Source organism: Boleophthalmus pectinirostris, unplaced genomic scaffold (genome assembly GCF_026225935.1).
Source record: "Boleophthalmus pectinirostris isolate CB_2022bp ecotype Guang Dong unplaced genomic scaffold, ASM2622593v1 HiC_scaffold_18, whole genome shotgun sequence".
In the NCBI taxonomy this organism is placed as follows: Eukaryota; Metazoa; Chordata; class Actinopteri; order Gobiiformes; family Gobiidae; genus Boleophthalmus; species Boleophthalmus pectinirostris.
In genome coordinates, this window is record NW_026571133.1 from 46819126 (window position 1) to 46843468 (window position 24343).

General features: G+C 41.7%; 1 protein-coding gene across 1 annotated transcript in view; it reads left to right on the top strand.

The window, feature by feature from the left end:
* Positions 1-24343, top strand: part of whrna (whirlin a) — a 565911-nt gene that overhangs the window by 324161 nt on the left and 217407 nt on the right. The window contains exon 5 of the mRNA XM_055153851.1: positions 13300-13425. Coding sequence (XP_055009826.1) covers positions 13300-13425 — 126 coding nt within the window. The remainder of the gene's footprint in view (positions 1-13299; positions 13426-24343) is intronic.

The window sequence follows — 24343 nt, forward strand, 5'->3', positions numbered from 1 at the left end:
ACAAACTCGTCCTAGGGCGTTTGACCCAGACTCACCAGAATCATTCTGTATCATCTAGACAAGTGCAATATTAAAATTTGTTGAAGGCTTTTTTAAAGGTCAAATGGTGTTGCCGTGGCAACGGTCCAAATTTCGCGTTCGTTTTTGCAGCTCGCCACCAAACTTCGACGAGTGATAATTCGCACAAACTGTGGCCGATTTCACTCAAACTTTAATCGTTGGTGGACACCCCGACCCTGAACAGATTCATATAAGAAAATCTCAAATGGGTGCAATAGCGCCCCCTAGGGAAATTGCATGGAACACCAAAAATTTACTTTGTTGTAGACATACAAAATTTGGTACACACATTCGTGACATGGTCTCGATCAAAAAGGTCAATGATGCCCCCATGCCATTTACTTTTGTGTTGCCATGGCAACAAGCCAAACATCGGTCCTCGCCAATAAGACGCCTGGCAAAAAGTTTGGCGTAGACAAACCAAATTTGGTACACAGATGCACCATGGGAATAGGCACAAAAAAGTATATTTGTATATTAGTTGCTAGGCAACCAACAGGAAGTCTGCCATATTGGATCGAATGTGCAACCTGGCGGAGAAGAGACAATTTCCTGTCCTCGTATTTGAACGAACTCGTCCTAGGGTGTTTGACCCAGACTCACCAGAATCATTCTGTATCATCTAGACAAGTGGGACATTAAAAGTTGTTAAAAGCTTTTTAAAAGGTCAAACGGTGTTGCTGTGGCAACAAGGCAAATTTCGTGTTCGTTTTTGCGACCATGAACAGATTTATATAATAAAATGTGAAATGGATGCAATACCGCCCCCTAGGGAGATTGTATGGAACAATAAAGTTTCACTTTTTCGTAGACATACAAAATTTGGTACACACATTTGTGACATGGTCTTGATGAAAAAAGTCAATGATGCCCACACTCCATCTCCCATCATGTTGCCATGGGAACAGGTCAAAAGTCAATCCTCGCTAATGGGATGTCCCAACAAAGACTTTGACGTACTCAAACCAAATTTGGTACACAGATGCGTCATGGGAATAGGAACAAGAAAGTATATTGTGACCACGCCCCCCTGCCAAAACGGAAGTCTGCCATCTTGGATTTAAAAAAATCTCAACGCATACAGAAATTGAGGAAAAAGGGGTAGGGTTCGGTTAAGAATAGGGGTCAGGGTTAGGTTAGGGGTAAGGCTAGGGTTTGGAATTCGGGTTAGGGCTAGGGTTCGGTTTTGGGTTTGGGTTAGGGCTAGGGTTAATTTTAGGCCTAGGGTTAGGGCTACAGTTAGGGGTGTTAATTTAGGAGTTAGATCAAGGGGTAAGGTGCATTCATGGGGCACGGCATGTGCAGGGCTCTGCGTGGCCGGGGTGCGGTGTGGCGTGGGCGCGGCGTAGGCTCGAGCGAGGGCCGATCATCGCCGCTTGCAGCAAAATTTTTAGGCCCGAGCGCCAGAGGCTGGCGAAGGGCCTATTAGTATCACAAAGCGATGCTCTGAGTGGCCAAAAAGTGAAATGGCATGATGTGACTTGCCCGCAGTGACCAGGGACCCTCGCCATCACGTAGCAATGCGCCTGAGGTTTCCAAAAATGTATAGTTTGGCGGCCAAAAAAAAGCGGAACATTGACACAATGACGAAAAGTCCTGAAATTTTGCCATCTGGTAAAACTCGCGCTTCTCTAACTTTTGGCTATTTTCATTTTCCAAAAATAAATAAAATGGCTCGTCAGCGCCCCCAAACGACTCAAAAATGCATTAGGGAATACGAATGACACAAAAAAAAATTTGCACGTACAGTCATGAAATTTGACACAGAAGTCGATCATGTCAAGACAAGGAAAAAATATTATTACACCAACACCGTGTGCTCCACTAGGGGGCAGCAATATTGGCTTAAAGTTGGCTTAGCTTTTACAAACTCCTCCGAGGGCGTTCACCCGAACGAGCTCACATTTGGTCCACATTATCTCAAGACGTGGAACATCAAAAGTTATCCAAATTGTTCACACACGTCTTACGATCTCTGAGCAGTGAAGCAACAAAAAATGCACACAATTTAGGAGATTTACAAATTGCTCCCATTTGTTCAAACGAACTCCGATTTCAATGAAATTTGAAACAGTTGTTAAACTCTCTGCCCTGAAGCTACTTAATGTGAAAATTATTAATTTGGCGCATTGGTGCCCCCTATAGATTGAAACAAAATTTAATATGGAAGAAAATAATTTGTTCCCAAATAGTTGTTCAAAAATTTCTGAAATTTTGCACAAAATTCCATTTTGGCATCCTGATCCAAAAGTCAGTGACACCCATGTCATACTTTTTATGGTGTTGCCATAGCGATGACATAAACTCTCCATTGGTCAAATCTACAAATTCTGGCACAAACTTTGGCCGATTTCATTCAAATTTTAATCGTGGGTTCACACCTCGACCCTTAACAGATTTATATAAGAAAATCTCAGGTGGACGCAATAGCGCCCCCTAGGGAAATTGCACGGTAGTGCCAAAATTTACTTTGTTGTAGACATATAAAATTTGGTACACAGATTCATGACATGGTCTTGATCAAAAAAGTCTAGGACGACCCCATGCCATTTCCCCATCATGTTGCCATGGTGACAGGCTAAACATCTGACCTCGCCAATAGGACGCCCGACAAAAACTTTGGCGTAGCCAAACCAAATTTGGTACACAGATGCATCATGGGAATAGGAACAAAAAAGTATATTACGTGGTTGCTAGGCAACCAACAGGAAGTTGGGCATATTGGATTGATCGGGCGACCTGGCGACGAAGGCACAAATTCCTGTCCTCATATTTGAACGAACTCGCTTTGAACCTAGAGCGTTTGACCCAGACTCACCAGAATCACTCTGTATCATCTAGACAAGTGGGACATTAAAATTTTTTAAAAGCTTTTTAAAAGGTCAAACGGTTGCTGTGGCAACGGTGTAAATTTCGGGTTTGTTTTTGGGGCTCACCATCAAACTTCGACGCCTGATAATTTGCACAAACTTTGGCCGATTTCACTCATATTTTAACCGTGAGTTCACACCTCAACCCTGAACAGACTGATGTAAGAAAATACAAAAATGGGTGCAATAGCGCCCCCTAGAAAATGTTTATGTAAAAATAAGGTTTTATTTGTCACAGATATACAACATTTGGTATCCACATTTGTGACATGGTCTCGATTAAAAACTCAATGATGCTCACATCCCGTTTACATTGTGTTGCCATGGCAACAAGCCAAAATTGTATCCTTGCCAATGGGACGTCCTGACACAAACGTTGGTGTAGCCAAACCAAATTTGGTATCCAGATGCATCATGGCAATAAGAACAAAAATGTATATTGTGACCACGCCCCTTTATAAACCGGAAGTCCGCCATCTTGGATATTTTCTTTTGGCAAATTTTGAAAATTGCAGGGTTAAATTAAGATTTATAAGGCTAGGGTTGGGACTATGGTTAGGATTATGATTAGGGTAAGATTTAAGCTTAGGCTTATTAGGGTCAGTGTGAGGTGCGGCGGTTGCGGGGCGTGGTGGTTGCGGGGCGCGGCGTTTGCGGGGCGCGGCGTTTGCGGGGCGCGGCGTTTGCGGGGGCGCGGCGTTTGCGGGGCGCGGGTTTGCGGGCGCGGCGTTTGCGGGGCGCGGCGTTTACGCGGGCGCGCGTTTGCGGGGCGCGGCGTTTGCGGGCTGCGCCGTTTGCGGGCTGCGCCGTTTGCGGGGTGCGCCGTTTGCGGGGTGCGCCGTTTGCGGGCTGCGCCGTTTGTGGGGCGCGGCGCAAGCACGAGCGAGGGCCAATCATTGCTGCTTGCGGCTATATTTATTATTATTATAAATATATATATTTTTTTCACAATTTTTGTCTTTGGACCCATTAAACAGTTGCAATTTGTATTGGATATGCATGTCTCTATCAGCGAGTATTTTAAACCAGGACTAAACCAATATTGTAAAGTTATATTACGCTTTTTTCTGATCTATGTTATTGTTATGTTATCATAATGTTATTTCCTCATCACAGACCTGCAGTTGTGTTTTGTTTCATTCACAAATGTTTAACACACAAATCCTGCAGATGTAGCCTGAGTTCTTCTCTCAAACAAAAAAACAAGCAGAAGTTCCACCTTGTGATGTCATGTGTAACCAGGGTAAAATTCAGTCCGGTTATCCAGATCCTACCCAGGTTTTCCCCCACTCCACATGATTTGTCACCACCCATCACACCGCCCATTTCACCAGTAATCCAATCACACGTCATCAGACAGAGTATATAAGGTCCCCTGACTTGTCTCTCCTCAGTTGTGTGGGAGAAAATCAGGGGACAGACCTTTGAAAGTCAGTACATCTACACTTTTTCATTTCATATTCTCATGTTTCACATTTTTAACTTCACAATTCACACTTTTTTAGAACCAGAGCCGTTGTGCGACATTGTCATGTGTCCTGGGCATTTCAATACAACAGTACTTGAAACAATGAAACAATACTGAACTGGTAAGTTGGAACTGAAACCAATTTATTGATTGATGGTTTTGTTCTTGTTAGCTTTTCATGCTAGTGCTAATGCTAGGGCTAGCATGCTAATGCTAAACCTAAGGTCAGCCATTTTGTCGGGGCCCTATGTCCTGCCCCATGTAGCCTATGCCAATGCTAGTTAGCTTAGCATTAACATGCTGACAGCTAGCATGTGCTCGAAGTGATTGGTTGTGACAGATTGTGATTTATGAACTCTTGTAATGTTAATGTTAATGCTAATGCTAACTGTCCAACATTATGTTCTAAGAGGCCTTTCTTTTAATGTGCACACAGGCCAGGTGCCCAAACCTGGGTTTAATTTAGAGCTCGGAACTGTCTTTTTGAAAGAACCTCTGGTCTGGTAGGAGGCTAACTGCATGTCCTCTATCTCCACCTACCTCCACTACTTAACTATTCAGTCAACTGCACTTCATGGACATCATACCCCCTCAAAATAATTAATACTGGACTCTGAAGTAGCTTGTACTCTGTTTTCCACCCTGGGCAAACAGACCAGGGACATTTAATTGAGTTGCTTGATTTTTGTTTGCTGCAGCTGATGTATATTTTGTTATCTCAATTTTTTCCCCCTGTATAATACACATTATTCATTTTCCAACTAATCTGTTGTCTCAAGTTACTGCCCCTGCCCTCCTGTCATTACACATTTGTTACACTTTGTAATAAGCAAATATGATACAGGAAGTGCTCCACTGTGTTTTTAAACTCCATACACCTTCGCTAGAATCATTTGGATGAGTTCAGTCCTGGGATTGCCTGTTTCTACTGAACTAAAAGTATAAAGTAGCTGTTAATACATGCATCCTGAATTTTGAACTCCCGGTCATCGCGCAATGCATACTGGGAAGGATCCTCCGAAAAAGTGAGCATCAGCTCGCCATGTTTGATTTCCCAGTGAGATACGTTTATTGTCAAAGCCAGTCATTTCATTTGCAGTGGACATTTTGTATGTGGAGTGCCATCAAAGCAAAATCCCGTTTGTTAATGTTGTTGAGAAGTACAGAAGACAAGAAAACTGAGCTACACTTTCTTGTTCTTGTGGTTTTACATCAACATCACGTCTTGGTCTCTTTGCAGTGGAAGGTGTTTCTTGGTGAACAGCTGGTGCCGTTCACTTTGCTGTTGACTTTTTAAATTCATAACCATGGTTGAGCGAGGGATCGGGATTTTGCTTTGTTGGCGCTCCACATACAAAATGTTTGCTGCAAACTCGGGATGATTTAGGCAGTCAAAGGCCCTTCCTGTGGATCAATCCTGCCCATCACCTTCACCTTTCACTATTTTTCAATTCCATTGGGAAAAGAAACTGTTTGAATGGAGGTTTGCAGTCACACACCTCTGATTCCCTTTTGCTGTTATGGAGTTTGCAAACTTCCAAAGCCTGTTTTTCCGGTGTTAGGACATCCAACAACCACACAATTACAGTCCGAATCCCAAAACTAAAATATGACAATATCAGAACCAGAAACAAAATCGATATGTTTCAAAAGACTTGAAATGATCGGCTTTGACAATAGACATATCTCACTGGGAAAACAAACATGGCGGTTTGACACGCACTTTTTCGGAGAATCCTTCCCAGTCTGCATTGCGCGATTACCGGAAGTCAGAAATTTTGGGATGCATGCATTCAAAAAACAGGATTACTTAAACATGTGTGAACAAAACAAATCTCTAGGTCTGTTTTTGAGGAGATAACATTATAACATGGTGTAAAGCTCACAAAAGGTCAATGTTGTGTAATGTAGGACCTTTGACTGATTTCGATAAGTTTTGGCCACTAGAAGCCTTCTCCTGGCAAGATTGATGAATGTAGCTCTACAGTTTTGAACAAAAAAGTATATTGTTTGTATTTATTTATTTTTTCTTATATTGATCCATCACAATGTTCAATTAAATTTTGCTTCATTATGGACTAAAAAATAGCTATAAACACATTTTCTGCAGACCTTTATCATTGTCATTTTCTGTAAAGTCTGAACTGCGCTCCAGACCTAATCCTTTTACTGTAGACCTCCCCATGGCAAAGACACTGATGAGAACAAATGACAGAATCTCCATCGAATAAGATATGATTAAATGCACAACCCGGTTTAATCTGTTAAAAGTGCGGGAGAGTTCCAGACTGTACTGCTACGAGTTTAAAATGAAAGTTTGGAAGATGGTGCGAAATTGAATGATGTACGATGAAGAAGTTTGTATACAGAACGACCGATGGGAAAACGACTTCTGGGTTTGAGTGGTGCGATAACGCATAGTCTGATTTATTAAAAATGACGAAGATTGTGTAGTCTGTTGAATCATAAACTGTACTGTATTGTTTTGTATCATGTTTTTGTATGTTTATAGAGAATTGTCATGTGGGTGGAGCCTTGCACAGAATCGTACAGCGAACCGCGATAAAGGTTCGAATGGGGCTTAGGAGAGATGGCTAAATTATTCAAACATACATGGATGACTTCTTAAACCACTTCAGGCATATTTTTGATGAAGAAACAATAATATAAAGTGGTAGAAAGTTCTAAATTTTTCCGTAAGAAATATTAAAGTTTAGATAGATTACTAAGAGGGATTTAACAAGAGACTTAGACTTAGTTGTCATACAGTTATCTGTTACATAAGGGTGAGCTGTTGTACAGTTGTAGGGAGTATTATCTGTTACATAAGGGTGAGCTGTTGTACAGTTGTAGGGAGTATTATCTGTTACATAAGGGTGAGGTGTTGTACAGTTGTAGGGAGTATTATCTGTTACATAAGGGTGAGCTGTTGTACAGTTGTAGGGAGTATTATCTGTTACATAAGGATGAGCTGTTATACAGTTGTAGGGAGTATTATCTGTTACATAAGGATGAGGTGTTGTACAGTTGTAGGGAGTATTATCTGTTACATAAGGGTGAGCTGTTGTACAGTTGTAGGGAGTATTATCTGTTACATAAGGATGAGGTGTTGTACGGTTGTAGGGAGTATTATCTGTTACATAAGGGTGAGGTGTTGTACGGTTGTAGGGAGTATTATCTGTTACATAAGGGTGAGCTGTTGTACAGTTGTAGGGAGTATTATCTGTTACATAAGGATGAGCTGTTATACAGTTGTAGGGAGTATTATCTGTTACATAAGGATGAGGTGTTGTACAGTTGTAGGGAGTATTATCTGTTACATAAGGGTGAGCTGTTGTACAGTTGTAGGGAGTATTATCTGTTACATAAGGATGAGCTGTTGTACAGTTGTAGGGAGTATTATCTGTTACATAAGGATGAGGTGTTGTACAGTTGTAGGGAGTATTCTCTGTTACATAAGGATGAGCTGTTGTACAGTTGTAGGGAGTATTATCTGTTACATAAGGGTGAGGTGTTGTACAGTTGTAGGGAGTATTATCTGTTACATAAGGGTGAGTTGATGTACAGTTGTAGGGAGTATTATCTGTTACATAAGGATGAGGTGTTGTACAGTTGTAGGGAGTATTCTCTGTTACATAAGGATGAGCTGTTGTACAGTTGTAGGGAGTATTATCTGTTACATAAGGGTGAGGTGTTGTACAGTTGTAGGGAGTATTATCTGTTACATAAGGGTGAGTTGATGTACAGTTGTAGGGAGTATTATCTGTTACATAAGGGTGAGTTGATGTACAGTTGTAGGGAGTATTTGTTACGTAAGGGTGAGGTGTTGTACAGTTGTAAGGAGTATTATCTTTTATAAGTGTTTTTCACAACTCTCATAGACCAATGTGGAGTTTTGCCATCACTGTCTAACATGACCTCATGAGCTGCTTATACAATATACTGTATGTTGTATGTGTATTAGGGCAAGGAACATTTTACACACCTCCATGTGAAAACTCTAGTACCATCCCTTTAACTTCATGTCTGTTCATACATTGTAATGTTCTGTTTGAAATGCCAAGGGTTTAGACGCTCCCTTGGGTTTACACTTGAGCTTTAATATATGCCTGTGAGTGATTGACAGCAGTGTTTAAGTCCCAGATGTTTGAACGCACACACACAGAGCTTGTCATTAGCCCCCTGCTGGTGTGATTACCCCCCTACAGCTCTCTACTACACTACACATACACACACGCACGCACATGTATATTCACAAGCACAAATACACACACACACACACGCACACACACACACACACACATTTGACTGTCTGTGGTGATTAATCCAGGACATTGTGAACACAAAGGTCAGTCCCAGTTTTATTAGTGTCATTGTCTGTGCACCCCTGGGATGCTGCTTTCATTACATTTGGAATGATAATATGACATCAGTATGCAGATATAATACATCTGTATGCATATATAATACTGCAGTATGCATATATAATACTTCAGTATGTAGTACATGTGTGGTTGGCGCTTCCTCTGGTGGCTCTGGACATCATACAGATATAAAAACATTCTCACTAAAGTCAAAGTATTGTTCTACTGTTGTTTTGACTTGTGTCTGTTCAAGTGTGTTGCCCAAGGACAAAATAACAGTTTGCAAAGCCTCAGCAGTGATCCAATGGGGAACCATTAATGAATAAACATTATAATAATGGCCTTCATCCACGCACATTTGAGTATATTTAAAATTCTCAAGATTTTTAAATGTTTGCCCCACTATGTGATGTCATTAGGTGATTCATGAAGTCCCTTCACCTTTAAAACATCTTTTCAACACACACATGATGGTTCATGTAACTGTTTTCATTTAATTTAATCTGTATGTTTGCCTGGTGGCACCACCCTTCTTCTTGAAGACTGACTAATGTAATACCACTGTGGAACAAAGTTTATTAGTACTCCTAAACAGGGCTGGACCTCCTTGTTCAAGCCTGATCTCATCAGAGCTCTAGAGCTGAGTCAGGCTGAGTCCGTTCAGGACTTGGATGGGAGACTGCTGGGAAAATCCGATGCCACAGTGGGGCGCCAGTGTCACAAACTTCTGTGTCCGTAGGCAAGACTCTTAAAGAGCCACATTGCTGAGTATGAAAGTGATGTGATGTGATGGTCAGAGGGGCTGATGGTGCAAATCAGCACATTGGTCTTGCTTTTCTCAGTCTGTCTCAGGGCAGCTGTGGCTACAATAGTATCATACCATGAGTGTGGAATGAATGAAGAATGCTGTAACGTGTCTGAGTGTCCAAAAAGCACTGTACAAATAGAATACATGATATAGTATATTTAATGTCACTGATCAGTTGAAGCTGGAGAGGAACAAAAGAACCATTTTTATATATGACAAAGTCAGACTCTTTCTCATGACAGAGCTTCTGTGGATCTGAACTCAAACTTCATTGGGATGGGGATCACATCGATGTCGCCATGCTGTTACTTATAGGATTGAAAAATCATCATATTGAGGAAGCTGGAGATGATTTGGGGGAAAAGCTGTGTGCAGAGGAGAGAGTAGGACACATGTTATGACTCCACCTGCAGGATCAGAGAGGGGGTCATTACATGGTGTGTATGGTAATTTACAGTCCTGATAGAACACATTCTAATGGTGACAGCACAACAACATGGACCCAGCAGAATGTTGATGAAGTGCTCACACTGTGCAGAGAATGGTTTGTGGCCGCTCCCAGCACCCTTAGGTCCAGCTTGTATGACTCATGGTTATTGACTATTTCTACTGCACTGTAACAAACTTAAAAACAAAAACATAAAACAAAACTACAGTATTAAGTAGAATCTCTGCCACACAACAGCAAGAGCAAAGCAGCTTTTGTCGCACATGTCATGTACACAGAATTATGCCACGTCAAAAGTACACCTTCATCATTGAGTGGAAAGAAACTGTAAAAGTTTTATTTGATTTGAACATGTTTGCCTCATAAACAGGGAACACAGAGAGCAGGTGACCAGATTTTCAGAACCAAAAGCTGGGACGCCCTCGGTTTGTGATGGTTTGGGAGCCTGATCCCGTCAAATCTTAGTTCAGCAGGACCGAGCCTGGTTAGTACTTGGATGGGAGACCGCTGTGAAAATCAGGTGCCACAGGGGGGCGCTAGTGGTAAAAACAGTTGTTGTGTCCTTAGGCAACACACTTTACCCCATTGCCTAGTATGAAAGTGGTGTGTGTGTGATTGATGGTGGTGTTTGGAGGGACCGATGGCACAGATTGGCAGCCTTGCTTCCATTAGTCTGTCCCAGGACAGCTGTGGCTACAATAATAGTGTGAATACAAATAGAGTGTAGAGTGAATGAATAATGATCTGTAAAGCACTCTGGGTATCATGAAAGGCGCTATATGCAATGATTAATTAATAGTTGGTAATAATAAAATTGTGAATCAAGTGCATACAATTTTTTACACTCGGGCCATTCATGACTAACGTGTCGTTATAGTCACATTTGCTTTTTGTTTTGGTCGTTTTTGAGCAGCTTTTCTGTATTTTACCTAAACAAATTACAATTTATGTCTCTTTACTGTTGGCATGGGTCAGATTGGTGAAAAATAGGGACACATGGCACATTTCTTGAGTAAAACTGGGTCAAAAGACAGGGGACACAGGGCTCAAAACTGTAACTGTCACAGGTAAATAGTAAGTAAGTCTTTATTTATATAGCACTTTTCACAGACATATGTCACACAGATGCTTTACAGAGCATTTATAGCTTCATTATTCCTTCTCTCCACACCTTGTGATGGTAAGTTTCTATTGTAGCCACAGCTGCCCTGGGACAGACTGACAGAAGTACGGCTGCCATGCCAATCGGCGCCATCGATCCCTCCGTCCACCACCATCACTCACACACACACCACTTTCATACTAGGCAATGTGGGTGAAGTGTCTTGCCTAAGGACACAACGACCATTTTTGGTACTGGAGCCCCCCTGTGGCTCCTGATTTTCCCAGTATTCTCCCAAGTATTACCCAGGCCCAGCCCTGCTGAGCTTCTGAGATCTGACAGGATCAGAATTTGACAAGCTGGTATGGCCAAACAGGGACGTCTGGTCTCCCTAACCTACAGATCATCATCATGTTTTTGGAATTTAAAATCACATCATCGTCATCTTGAACTTGTGCTTAAACAGTCAGTCTGGGTTGCTGTTCGATTTCCAGGTCCTGCATTAAGTAAAATTGACTTTTGTAAGCTTTTAGCCATGTAAGAATGTTATTACCTCCCCAAAAACAGACCTGGAGTTGTGTTTTGTTTCATTCACACATGAGAAGAACTCTGCCTAAATTTGCAGGGTTTTTGTGAATGCAACAAAACACAGCTGTGGGTCTGTTTTTGATGAGGAAACAACATAATAACATAAATCAGAAAATAGCGTAATATGTGCCCTTTAAGCAAACATGTCCAAGGCTCAGTATGGGTCCAACCTGTGTTATATGAATAAAAGCTTATGACTAAATGATTACATAAACACGGTGCTGGATATTGATGGAATTGGAGGTATTTTTGGCGCTGGTGTCAGTCCGGTTCTGTTCCTGAGCTCTGGTGTATTATTTGGATCCAGCTCAGATGTGGCAGTCTGACAGCCACACAATGGAGCAGCCCACACACAGCACACACAGCACACACAGCACACACAGCACACACAGCACACACAGCACACACAGCACACACAGCACACACAGCACACACAGCACACACAACACATTTCAGTAAGGATCTGAACCTGAACCTGTCTTAGCCTCTGCGCACACACACAAGCACACATACGCACACATGCACACACATACTCATATACTCATATACTCACAAACACCACAAACGCTCACAGCATGAAGACGCACAAACTCTGCAACATGGAAATGTTTTATTCGATCAACAACATGATTTAAAGTTCAGACATGGGTTAAAATGAAGAGGGCTGTTATGCAGAATCTACTTTTGGAGCTTTCCACCATGTTGTAGATGGTGTTTTTTAGTTATTTCATTTATTTGACAAGGACATACATTAATCAACATTTATCAGCTGTGAATGTACCAGGATTTGCTAAAAATCGATTTTTCATCCATTGTTCCTGGACAGAAGTTAAAAGTGTCGACCTAAAAACACCATGGTTAGTCGACATAATAATAGTACACTGAGGACTGTAGCCTGCATTAAAGCCTACAGTTACAATAACAGAGTACAGAAGCATTACATCAAAAACATGCCTGAAGAGGTTTTACATGATTAGCGATTTAGCTAAAGATTATATTTAGTAATTGGCTGTGTAAATATCCAAAAACATGATACAAAACTGTCCACAACGACTTAACAATCCTGATGCAATATGCAGTAGTTTCATTGGCGGAATGCGCGGTAATTGCAATGTGGTAATGCTCTGAAGGGGAAGAGTGACTTAGCGCAAGGAGCAAACAGAACTCAGAACATCCACAAAAAAACTGACTTGACTTAAAAATTTTAAATGTGTTACTGAAAATATGTATTTTATAAACTACACCTGTTTCCAATGAGGCAGTTAGGTGCTGGAGCTCTCTCTGCTGTCAGCAACAGAAATGAACATTGGTAAAATAAACAACTAAAGTGAATGCAATGCTAATTAAACCGTGTTTGTTATGAATACAATTTGACAGCAGAATCCAGAGTCCAGTGATGGTTTGTGGGCTTAAAAACTGTACAGGAGAAGTTTGGAGTTTTAACTGTGACACAACAATCCAAGCAAAATGCAAGAGCATTTCTGAGTGTCAGAAAAGACAAGTTTGGATTAATGGATCAAAACAAGTGTGAAGGGAGCAAACATACGTATGGGCGCCTGTCTCACCCTCTGTCCCTGTCTGTGTGCTGCAGGTGAACCTGGTCCTGGATGATGGACGGAGCCTGGGTCTGATGATCCGAGGGGGGGCGGAGTACGCTCTGGGCATATACATCACCGGAGTGGACCAGGGCTCGGCCGCAGAGTGTGGAGGACTCAAGGTAAGAGCACGAGTCCTTCATAAGAACAGTAAGAGCACATGAGTCCTTCATAGTATATAACCACACTAGTGCTTAATAGTAGCACCACTCTACTTCTGCTGTACACAGATGATTTGCTTAGATTTTGTGTTCAGTTTCTGCCAAAGTTCTCAGTTTTTCTCTTTATCACCATGGAGACAGATGCAGATGTTATGAGTGTTGTAGTTATAGGAAATGTCCCCTGATATGAGACGCTTCAGTGTGAACCTATGAACCAAAACAAAGATGGCGATGGTGACAGACATACTTCAGTCTATTTTAATATCAATACTGAGTATTTAACTGAGTATTTAGTTTGTGAAAAACATTCAGAAGGTAAGAACTGTGTCCATTTGTGGACAGAGAGACTTTCTGTGCTTTTCTCATAACTTGATGCAACAAGGTTTTTCACCTTTTCACTCTGTTTTGACGCTTCAGCCAATCCAGATTCAAATCGTCATGGTGTTCCACGTTTTCTGATCTCTTTCAGTGAGAGCTGTAGCACATTGATAATGTGGAAAACCCACATCAGAGTGACACACACAGATCAATCTGGCCTGAGCCAGGTTACACCCATGATTCACTGAGTAAAGGCCCACTAAAGTGTTCAGAGTATAGCTGTGTAGAAACCTAATGAAATGTGCACGATGAGAATCAGTGATCGATCAGCAGCAGTGTTTTCCACACATGTAAAGAAGTTTACTTTGAAAACAACTCAAATGGAGCAAGATCTACAAGGAGCAGATTTGGAGATGTCCACAGATTAGATATTATCACTAAGTTCATCAAAACAACTGGACTTACAAAGTTTTTGCCTCTGGTGTTTCTCTACCACCAAGGCAGCTTCTTCAGGGCTTTGTGTTGGTGACTGTGGTCCCTCTCAGATGTAATGAAGAGTCTACAGGTGTTAGTCCACTGCTGTGGAGACAAACACAGGCAGTTCTCTCCCACAATCGAGAGACTATCTCTGCAAAACTCAGGTTAAATTAATTGAAGCAAATCTTGACAAGTCTTTGATTCACTTGGTGATTCTTTCCATGTGTTTAGCAGCAGAGAGCTGGTCTAAACCAGAACACACTCTGCCTGCAGTCTGAGGTTTACTGAGGAAAACGGGAGCAGAAGAGAGCAGGGCTGCCACAGGAATAAAGACTTTTTATAGGAAAATAATATCTTCAGCCTAAAAAGGTGCTATGACAGTCTAATAAAATAGTACTAGTTTATATTTTTCTAAATAATTGGGACTTAAATTGGCTCTGATTTATAAAAAGAATCAGAGCCAAATCAAAACAGCACAGCACTGGGTGGATTTTACTAAATATTCAGGCTTAAATGGTAAAATAATGAGCTCTTTAGGAGCCCAAAAAACAAATACAGACTAGTGTTTTGTTTTTTTTTTTAGTTTTTGTGCTCGTATGATATAATGTGAGCCCCTCCACAGCCACACTCTTGACACACATACAGTGTGTCTGCTAACCCTCTCTGATCTCTGGGTCACAGTGGTTTTGTGTGGCGGCTCTGAGTTTCAGCTCTCACCCCCTCAGCTTCTGGAACAATCCGTTTGTCACATGTTACATGATTTTCACCTCATACGTCGACTTGCATTAAGTTTTTATTTCCAGCTGTCACATCCTTTAGCACAGGGGCCCTTTGAGTGGCCCCTGTCTGCAGCCTGCTCACAAAAGCTGATAGCGAGTGAATATTAGAGCAGAGGATGTGGCTCAGTCTCAGGACTGAGCCACATCCTCTTCTGGGCCTGTTTAAAGATTCTGTATTGAGCAAAACTGACTCATGCCATATAATGTTGTTACCTCCTTCAGAACATGCCCAGAGGTGTGTTTTTTTCATTCACACACATTTGAGTAACACTTTATTTTTGTCTGTCTACATCTTCCACCTCGCGATGTCATGAAGTGGTATTTTTCAAGTCACCAGCTCCTTTTACCTTTAGGCTACATTTATATGATGACCGTCTGAACAGAAGACACAGAATTGGCATTGCGTTTTTGCTTTTTAGTCCGCGTTTAAGACAAACGTTTTCAGGAGGAAATCTGCTGCATAAAGTGACTCAAAAGTGTGTGAAATTGGATTGTGTATGTTTGTACTTAAAGCAAGTAGGACGACTTTGGACATACAGAAGTTTTCACGTCACATTTTCATCAACTACTCCTTCCACAAAGTTGTCCCACCATCGACTGGTTCTTTAGATCTCGTCCATATCCATCTGACTCACCTGAGACCAACCGGTGCATCCAGAATTTGACAGAGGTGATTGCAGATCCTTCTCTGTTCACTAATAGTATCTCTGCAGATTCTGTACATTTATTAGAGCTGCCAGAGAAGCTTGAAGGTCCAACACATGGAAATGATCCCACATGTTTGTTTCTGTGTCCTGTATGTATGTATGTGACATAAACATGTACATGACCTGAGCACATCTGATCAGAGTTTCATGTCTTGGGCAGTGTAGATGAAAACGCTATGGTAGAGCCTATTCAACTTTTCCACTCTGGAGGGTGGTTTCAGATTTTTGTGTAGCCCGCAAAACGCCATCACTGTCTAAACGAAAGGCAATATTTGGTTGTTTTTACCTGCAAGCGTCCTCATGTAAACAGGCCCTGAGTTCAATAGAGATCAGCAATTCCAGGTCTGAAATTATCCATCATCATCATTGGATCATTTGGATCATTTGAGTCCAGCCATCTTATTCCGCTTATCCGGGGCCGGGTCGTGGGGGCAGTAGTCTATGCAGGGACTCCCAGACTTCCTTCACCCCAGACACTTCCTCCAGCTCCTCCAGGGGGACCCTGAGGTGTTCCCAGGCCCGCCCAGAGACATAGTCCCTCCAGCGTGTCCTGGGTCTTCCCACGGGGCATCCTCCTTATGGGACATGCCCAGAACACCTCCGGAAGAAGGCACCCAGTAGGCATCCAGAACAGATGCCCGAGCCACCTCAACTGGCTCCTCTCGACGTGGAGGAGCAGCGGCTCTACTCCGAGCTCCTCCCGTGTGACTGAGCTCCTCACCCTATATCTAAGGTCCAGACACCCTGCAGAGGAAACTTATTTTGAGCGCTTGTATCCGCGATCTCGTCCTTTTGATCATTACCCAGAGCCGAAAGGACGAGATCCAGACGAGATCCAGATTATCCAGACAATTCTAGTAAATCGGTGGAGAGAAGAACTTGGCCTAAATGTGTAGGGTTTGTGTGTGAATGAAACAAAACCCAACTCCAGGTCTGTTTGTGATGAAGAAACATTAGAGCAGACTAGATTAAAAAAACAGCACAATATATGGAACCTTTAACCATAAAGTAATATCATAACCACAGTGTGTTTGCTTGTTCAACAGTTACTGACAGAGTTGCCAAAGCTGCTTCTTAACAGCACCTTTGGGCTTCTTTTGTTGCGAAGTCGCTTCCAAAAATGCTTGCAAACAATGTTCCTGCAGCACTGTTATTAAAGAGTTTAGCCTTTTTCACACTAATCAGAGTAAAGACTGAAATACAGACAGTTAACAGTTGATTCATGTTTTAAAGCAGGTTTTTGTTTAATATTTTATTAAAATATGGAAATTCAATGGCAACACACGTCGTTTAACTAATTTCTTAATTTTTTATCTATTTTATGCCTGAAAATCTGGCAGCCGTGGTCTCTGATCTGCCTGAGGTGTTTTGCGTGCAGGTTTTTAAGCAGCATGTATAACCCACTGGTCACGTTTCAGTCTTTTAACCAGAGAAGTCAACTTGTATTTACAGGGATATTTCGCTATTTTCTGCTCTATATTATAATGCAGTTTTGTCATTGTTAATAGCACAGATCCTGCCGATTTAGGCTCAGTTCTTCTCTCAAATAGAAAACACTCTGTTCCACCTTGTGATGTCATGTGGTGATACAGGATCCACTGGGTTTTTAAACTCCAAACACCATCTACTCTAGATTCAGTTGGATGATTTCAGTCCTGGAATTGCCGATCTCTACTCAAGTGAAGTTAAAATGAGTTGTTCACTTGAAAACTACCACTACATGACATCACAAGGTGGAACAGAGCATTTTGAGCTCTCGGGATGTGGACAGACTAATAATAAAGAGAAGGGATGTAATGATATCCAAATGTCACAGTGCGATATTATCACGATATGCATCTCATGGTACAATATTTACTGAGATATTTTGAAGAGACACTTTTTTTGCAAGATTTTGGTGTGAATTATTTCCATCATAATCCCAAGAATTCAAGTAAAAACATATTTCTTCATGTTGTCTGCACTGAAATTAATCATGGGATGTGTAGTTCTCTATGTTTATAAGCTGTTGCTACTATAAAATCATCCACTTAAGCAAAAGAACTTGTGATTCGATATATTGTGACAGCCCACGATATTACTGTGAGACTTCTGACGATACAACATCACGATATTTCGGTTATTGTTACATCCCTAATAAAGAGTTACTCAAACATGTGTGAATGAAACAAAACACAAATTCAGGTCTGTTTTTGATGAGGAATTAAATTAAATGGTCTATTTTCGTACTTTTTTCACAAATAAACCGCACCGGACTTTAAAGGAAACACAACAGTGTGATGGGTGAGTGGTTTTGTTTGTTTGTGGCGTTAACGGTGACTCTGGGCTTTGTTCAGTTGTGGCGTGTAGGGAGGGTGCTGTCTGGGACGCTGGATTGTCGGCGTGTTCACAGTGACTCAGTTGTTCAGTTGCGTCTAGAAGTGGCACATTGCACTCGCTTTTTCGGTTCGTTCCTCTGTTCCGTTCCTCGTTGGCGTGGAGTGATGAGTGTGTCTGTGGGTGTGTTTCGCTGTGCGGTCGCTGTCTGCTCCGTGTGTGTTTGTGTGTTCTGTGGGTGGTGCGGCTTTGTAGTTTACTGAAGTCGTGTTGGGACACCTGAGTGGATTGCGATGCGCGGTTGTTTTTTGATGGGGTTGGAGGTTTATGAGCGCGTCTAACAGCCTGGAAAATACGGTACATGACTTGAAGCTCGCAGTCTGAGACCTTTTAAAGATTGATTTAACAAATAAAGGTCTTTGTCGTCTCATTGTATTATCTAATCAGAACTCTTGTGCAGTTTAATCATGTTTGTCTTGTTTACAGTTTGGTTGCTACAGGAACAGTTCTGTAATTACCTGTATTTATGTCACATTTGCAGCTCGTGTCCAAACAAGAAGTCAAATTATAAAAATGTCAAAATTAGAAACAGTAGGAAAAAAACAGCAAGTACGTAGTTTTGGTGCAATCTCAGATCTGATGATGTTCAGTGTGTTTCAGTGAAATGACTCTGATCTGTGTCACACTCGAGCTGCATTTACAGTTGTCACATTTGTTTAAGGCAGCGGAAATCTGAGGTCACCAGGTTTGATTTTCCACATTTTCCTACTCTGCCTCTTCCTGCTCCTCTACTTTTTTCTTCCTCCTCTAACTCTTTCTCCTCTTCTTCCTTTTCTTCTGCCGTGTCCCCCTCCTCTTCCTCTGTTTCCTCCTCCTCTTCCCCCTTTAACTCCTTTTCCTCTTCTTCTTCCTCCTCTTCCTCTGTTTGTTTCCTCCTCCTCTTCATACACCTCCTCTTCTTTCTCCTCATCTTCCTGTTCTTCAAAGCCATCTTCGTCCTCCTCCCCCCCTTCCTCCTCCTCCACTTTTTTCCTTCCTCCTTTTCCTCTTTCTGCTCCTTGTCCTCATCTTCTTCCTCCTCCTACTCTGTTTCCTCCTCCTCTTCTTACTCCCCCCTCCTCGTCCTCCTGCTCTTCATCATCATCTTCCTCCATCTCCTTTTCCCTCTCCTCCTCTTCCTGCTCCTGCACTTTTTTCCTTCCTCCTTGTCCCCTTCCTCCTCCTCCTCTTCCTCTTGTTCCATGAGTGTTTTGGTGCAGCGGCAGAGGTCGTGGAGGTGTTACGGGGGTGTTGTGGGGGGTGTGGGGGGTCTGGGGTGTGAGTGACAGGAGGAGATGGAATCTGCTCGGAAACACTTTATCTGGACAGAGTGGGATGTGGAGGAACGACACAGGGAAGTACAAGCAGGAAAAAAGTGTCGGAGAGAGATGTGAGAGAGTGTGTGTGTGTGTGTGTGTGTGTGTGTGTGTGTGTGTGTGCGTGCGTGCGTGTGTGTGGGTGCGTCTGTGTGTGTGTGTGCGTCTGTGTGTGTGCGTGAGTGTGTGCGCGTCTGCGTGTGTATGTGTGCGTGTACGTGTGTGTGTGTGTGTGTGTGTGTGCGTGCGTGTGCGTGCGCCTGTGCGTGCGTGTGTGTGTCTATGTGTGTGTGCGTGTGGGTGTGGGGGTGTGTGTGTGTATGTGTCAGTGTGTCAGAGGAGTTGTAATTCTCTGTGGTTGTGGTTTTGTTCATGTCACATCACAACATTGCATCTTCTCTAACCCTTCCACACTGACGGGATCATATACTGCACCTGGGAATATGTTTTATAAAACCATGCATAACTTTATCATCAAAAAGATAGAACCCCCCCCCCCCCCCCCCCCCACAAATAAACACTTCATTAGGGGGTAAAAGTGGAAGTTTTAATAGCAACATTAAGAAAAAAAATGCAGGCGAGGACATAATTACCCTTAGCAGAGATGGCGTTTGATTTCTCAGGTGGAGTTTGTTGTGTAACTGTCAGCTATTACAACTTTATTATTTTCTGATCTGTGTGTTAATGTAGTTTCCTCATCACAAACAAACCTGGAGTTGTGTTTTGTTTCTTTCTCACATGTTTAACACACAAGTCGGTCGGAGTGTTCTCAGAGGAAGGGAGTGCAGGTGCTGGAGAGACGTCCTGAATCCTTTGTAGTGTCGTGTTTGCTTCACAGATCAAGCAGCAGTGGCTCTTAGACCAGTTTATTGAGTGTGTATATATGCTTCAGTATTCCAGTTCTGATCAGGTTTTTGGAGTGTCCAGGTTGTGTGTATGTCCATGTAGACGCAGTGTCCTAATTTCAGTCTCCTGGATGAGTCGGTGTCCCTGTGATGAGAAACTAGGAGACTGAAGCTTGTAGATGCAGTATCCTGATTCTCAACACTGCAGCTGTACTGAGCATGTGCGAACTGAAGTAACACACTGCCCATTTCTCTGATCTGGCCAAGATTTTAAAACTTTTACCAGGTTATTCATTTTGTTTACAAATCTGCTTACTAGTTCTGAGATGCTATTTAGGTTTTTTAAGGTTATTTTAAGATAACTTGTCAAGTAAAATAATTTCACTACTTTTAAGTCATTTTCTGATAGATTTAAGTGTTTATATCGTAAATATTTTCCAAACGTTTTTGCAGTGCAGCAGTAAAAATTATAGGAGCAGTTACTTCCCCAAAACGACGACTTTTTCAGTAATAATTTTATTTAATTTTTTTTAACTAACAAAATAAAGCAGTTTTCCATTTAATACAGTCACCTTTTAACACCAGGCTTATGTCTGTGTGTGTCTGTGTCGCTCTTGAACTAAACTGACTTGCTTGAACGTACGTCTTCTTTTTTGTTGTTACAAATCTGTTTTAAAAAAAACTTAACATACCAAAGATGCTCGATGTTTAACTCCTTGTCATATTTGTGCCATAGTTACCATAGCAACCGGTCTAAATAGGATGTACACAAGGCGCATGTGCACAGGGACATGAGGATCGTGGTTTCTCTGAGCTCATGTAAACACCTCAGCAAGAATACTGACATAAAAAGGATCTTTGTGCGCATGTAAAAAAAACTGTTTTCATCTCTAAACCTTCACAACAATAATGAACAAGTCCAAATGCAGCCTATTAAACACACGTTAATACTCACAACAACAAAAATGTATGAAAATCACTTAAAGTCAGAACAAGAGTTTTGTTTCACACCTGACAGTTTTGACTGCTCACTATGAAAAAACTGAGGTCGATGAAAAAACACAATATCAACACACCAGTGAAACCGTACAGAAAATTCAATTACTCGTCCACCCGAAAGACAAAATAGAACAGGAGCATAAATGTAATTTCATGTACGAAATACTCTGCATGTCCTGTAATATAACACACATCGGGGAAACAGGGAGGGCGTTCAGTACACGAACAAAGGAACATAGGACAGAATGCGAGAGGGAAACAGCGAAGGCGAAACACGAGCAACAAAACACAAAGCAGAACAGGAACAACTCAAATCAGCCGTCTCTGACCATTGTAAAAGAGAGAGGCACGTTATGGATTGGGATCCAGCAAACATCATTGGGACAGAGGAAAACAAACATCACCGCTGGATTAAAGAGGTAATCGAAATACAGAAACGTGCCAACTGGACGATAAACTGGGACGAGGGGCTTTTTTACTCTCACACAGGTGGGATACTGTCCTGAGGAAGTGGGACTGCAGGTGGTGCTGTCGTCCTGCCACCATTGGTAGAAAGGCAACGCCTAAACCTGTTTAAATCAGCTGAACGACACGTCACAGAAGTATCTGAGGAAGAGCGCAGGAAGCAGAACAAACTGTCAGGATGAAAACAAACTCTTGGTCTGAAAAAATAACCTAATAACATAAAATATCGGGAGACCAAATGAATCTCATTGGACAATCACTTAAAGTCATTGAGTGTCAGACCTCGAGTCCAAGACAAGACCAAGTGTAAATGCGGTCGAGTCTGAGACAAAACGACTGTAAAAAAGCTTGAGACCAAGACCGATCTCGAGTAATACAACACTAGTTTAGAGCCACTATGGGGCCACATCCTTAGAGAGAGCTGCTATGGTCTGCTCACATTTATTTCAGTGATTAAGAAGTGCCCACAAGCACTTGAAATAAAGGCAGAAAAGCTTTGTGTTTGAACATCATGTCAATGTTGTAGAGCGGCTGAAGGACCACAAAAAGATGACAAAAGACAAAACTGAAGCAAGAAAAAACACATTATTAAACTAATAATGACATGCTAAGTTAACTCTACCCTCAACTGTCCATCAGGGGGCCACAACTACAACCATTTGTTTCCGGTCCACCAAATGTGTAGAACCGGCCCTGTCCAAAGGAACATTTGCATAGAAACAGGTTTATGGAGATAAAGTAAGAACAAAATGTATTAAAAAATAATTCTAATAAATGTTTAGTCAATTTATTTAGGTAGAAAGTTACACAGTGCGGCTTTAAAATGAAAAATGACATCCAGATAACTGTCATGTTTTGCCCAGTGCCTTGTCAGTATACAACAAAATACTCCATACTGCATCCATACTTCATGTAAAACAATATAATACATTTAAAACCTACAGGGCAACAAAACAACAACTTTATGCATTCATTTCAGAATAATTTATCAAAAAACAGAGTTTACAGAATGCACTCGTTTAATGCTTTGCCCTGGAGCAGATCTGAATCCACTGTGTGTCTGTCTTTTCCTGCCCATACTATAATGAGCCCCATAGAGATGTGTGTACTCTGCTAACAGCACCGAGGATTCTAAACTCTCTCTGAAAGTATGCACTGCCAAAATGGATATATATATATATATATATATATATATATATATATATATATATATATATATATATATATATATATATGGACTGGTTCCAATTGAATTATTTATTTGGTTTGTGCAGCAAATATTTAAAAAGATAAATCAAGTTTAAGACAAGTTATTACATCAGTTTATGAATTATTGGTTTTGAAGTTTCAACAACTCCTTTTGCCTTCAGTTCAGTAGAGATCAGCAATTCCCCGACTCAAATGACCTCGACCGGAAAAAGGTGTCTTGCCCTCTCCTGGTGGGGGGGAGAGTCCCTGCCTCAAGTGGAGGAGTTAAAATATCTCGAGGTCTTGTTCACGAGTGAGGGAAGGACAGAGCGTGAGATTGACAGGCGGATCGGTGCAGCGTTGGCAGTGATGCGGTCGCTGTATTGGACCATTGTGGTGACGATTTACCAGTCTTCGTTCCTCCTCTCATGTATGGTCATGAGCTCTGGGTAATGACTGAAAGGACGAGATCGCGGATAGAAGCTCGAAATTAGTAGTGATGTTCCGAGATGTGCCGAGGCTTCGAAGCCTGGGGCGAGTAATGAAGGGCGTAGCGAAGCTTGCTTCATTTGGGGCAGGAGCCAAAAATGATGATGTCCGAAGCCTCGCTGCCCAACTCTACCACGTGACTGCTTCAGGAAGTGGTTTGAGGATTTGGTGTGATTCGAAAAATAAGGGCCAGTGAAACGCAACGGATTCCCCCAAAACATTTTGTGGTTTTGGGTTATTGCGAGTTTGGTACATTCTATTTGAGATTTTTTTTTTTTTTTTTTTGCGATGGAGCCAAGCAAGTGCGCTGTGAAAGTTTTTTTTTTTTTTTTTTTTTTTTTTATGCAGTGGAAATTGTCTGTAAAAAAGAAAATATTGTGGAGAAAATTTATATTTTTAAATAACAATGAATAGAATGACTGTATTTTGCCATCCTTATTGTGGCATAAGCACAGACATAAAGTAGTAACATAAGCACATCCTGATCTCCAATTTGTTCCTACTTTTTTCTTTTAACCCAACAGTTATATCATGAACACACACTCTATGTTAATACATTCACACTTTATGTTGAAATCACAAACATTCAAATATTTAATCATTCATTTATTGAGCATAAATCTTTCCATCAGAACCTCGATGATTATGTTGATTGTTCTATTTTCACTCTGTCTGTTATACATTTTTTGTCCACTTGATGGCGCAGTGGAGCAAATGAAGCACCTTGAAGCATCGGCTCAAGAGTCGAGCAAATAGATGGAATGCTTCAGTGCTTCATGGGGCTTCATCTCATCATCACTAGAAATGAGTTTCCTCCGCAGGGTGTCTGGGCACTCCCTTAGAGATAGGGTGAGGAGCTCAGTCACACAGGAGGAGCTCGGAGTAGAGCCCCTGCTCCTCCATGTTGAGAGGAGCCAGTTGAGGTGGCTCGGGCATCTGTT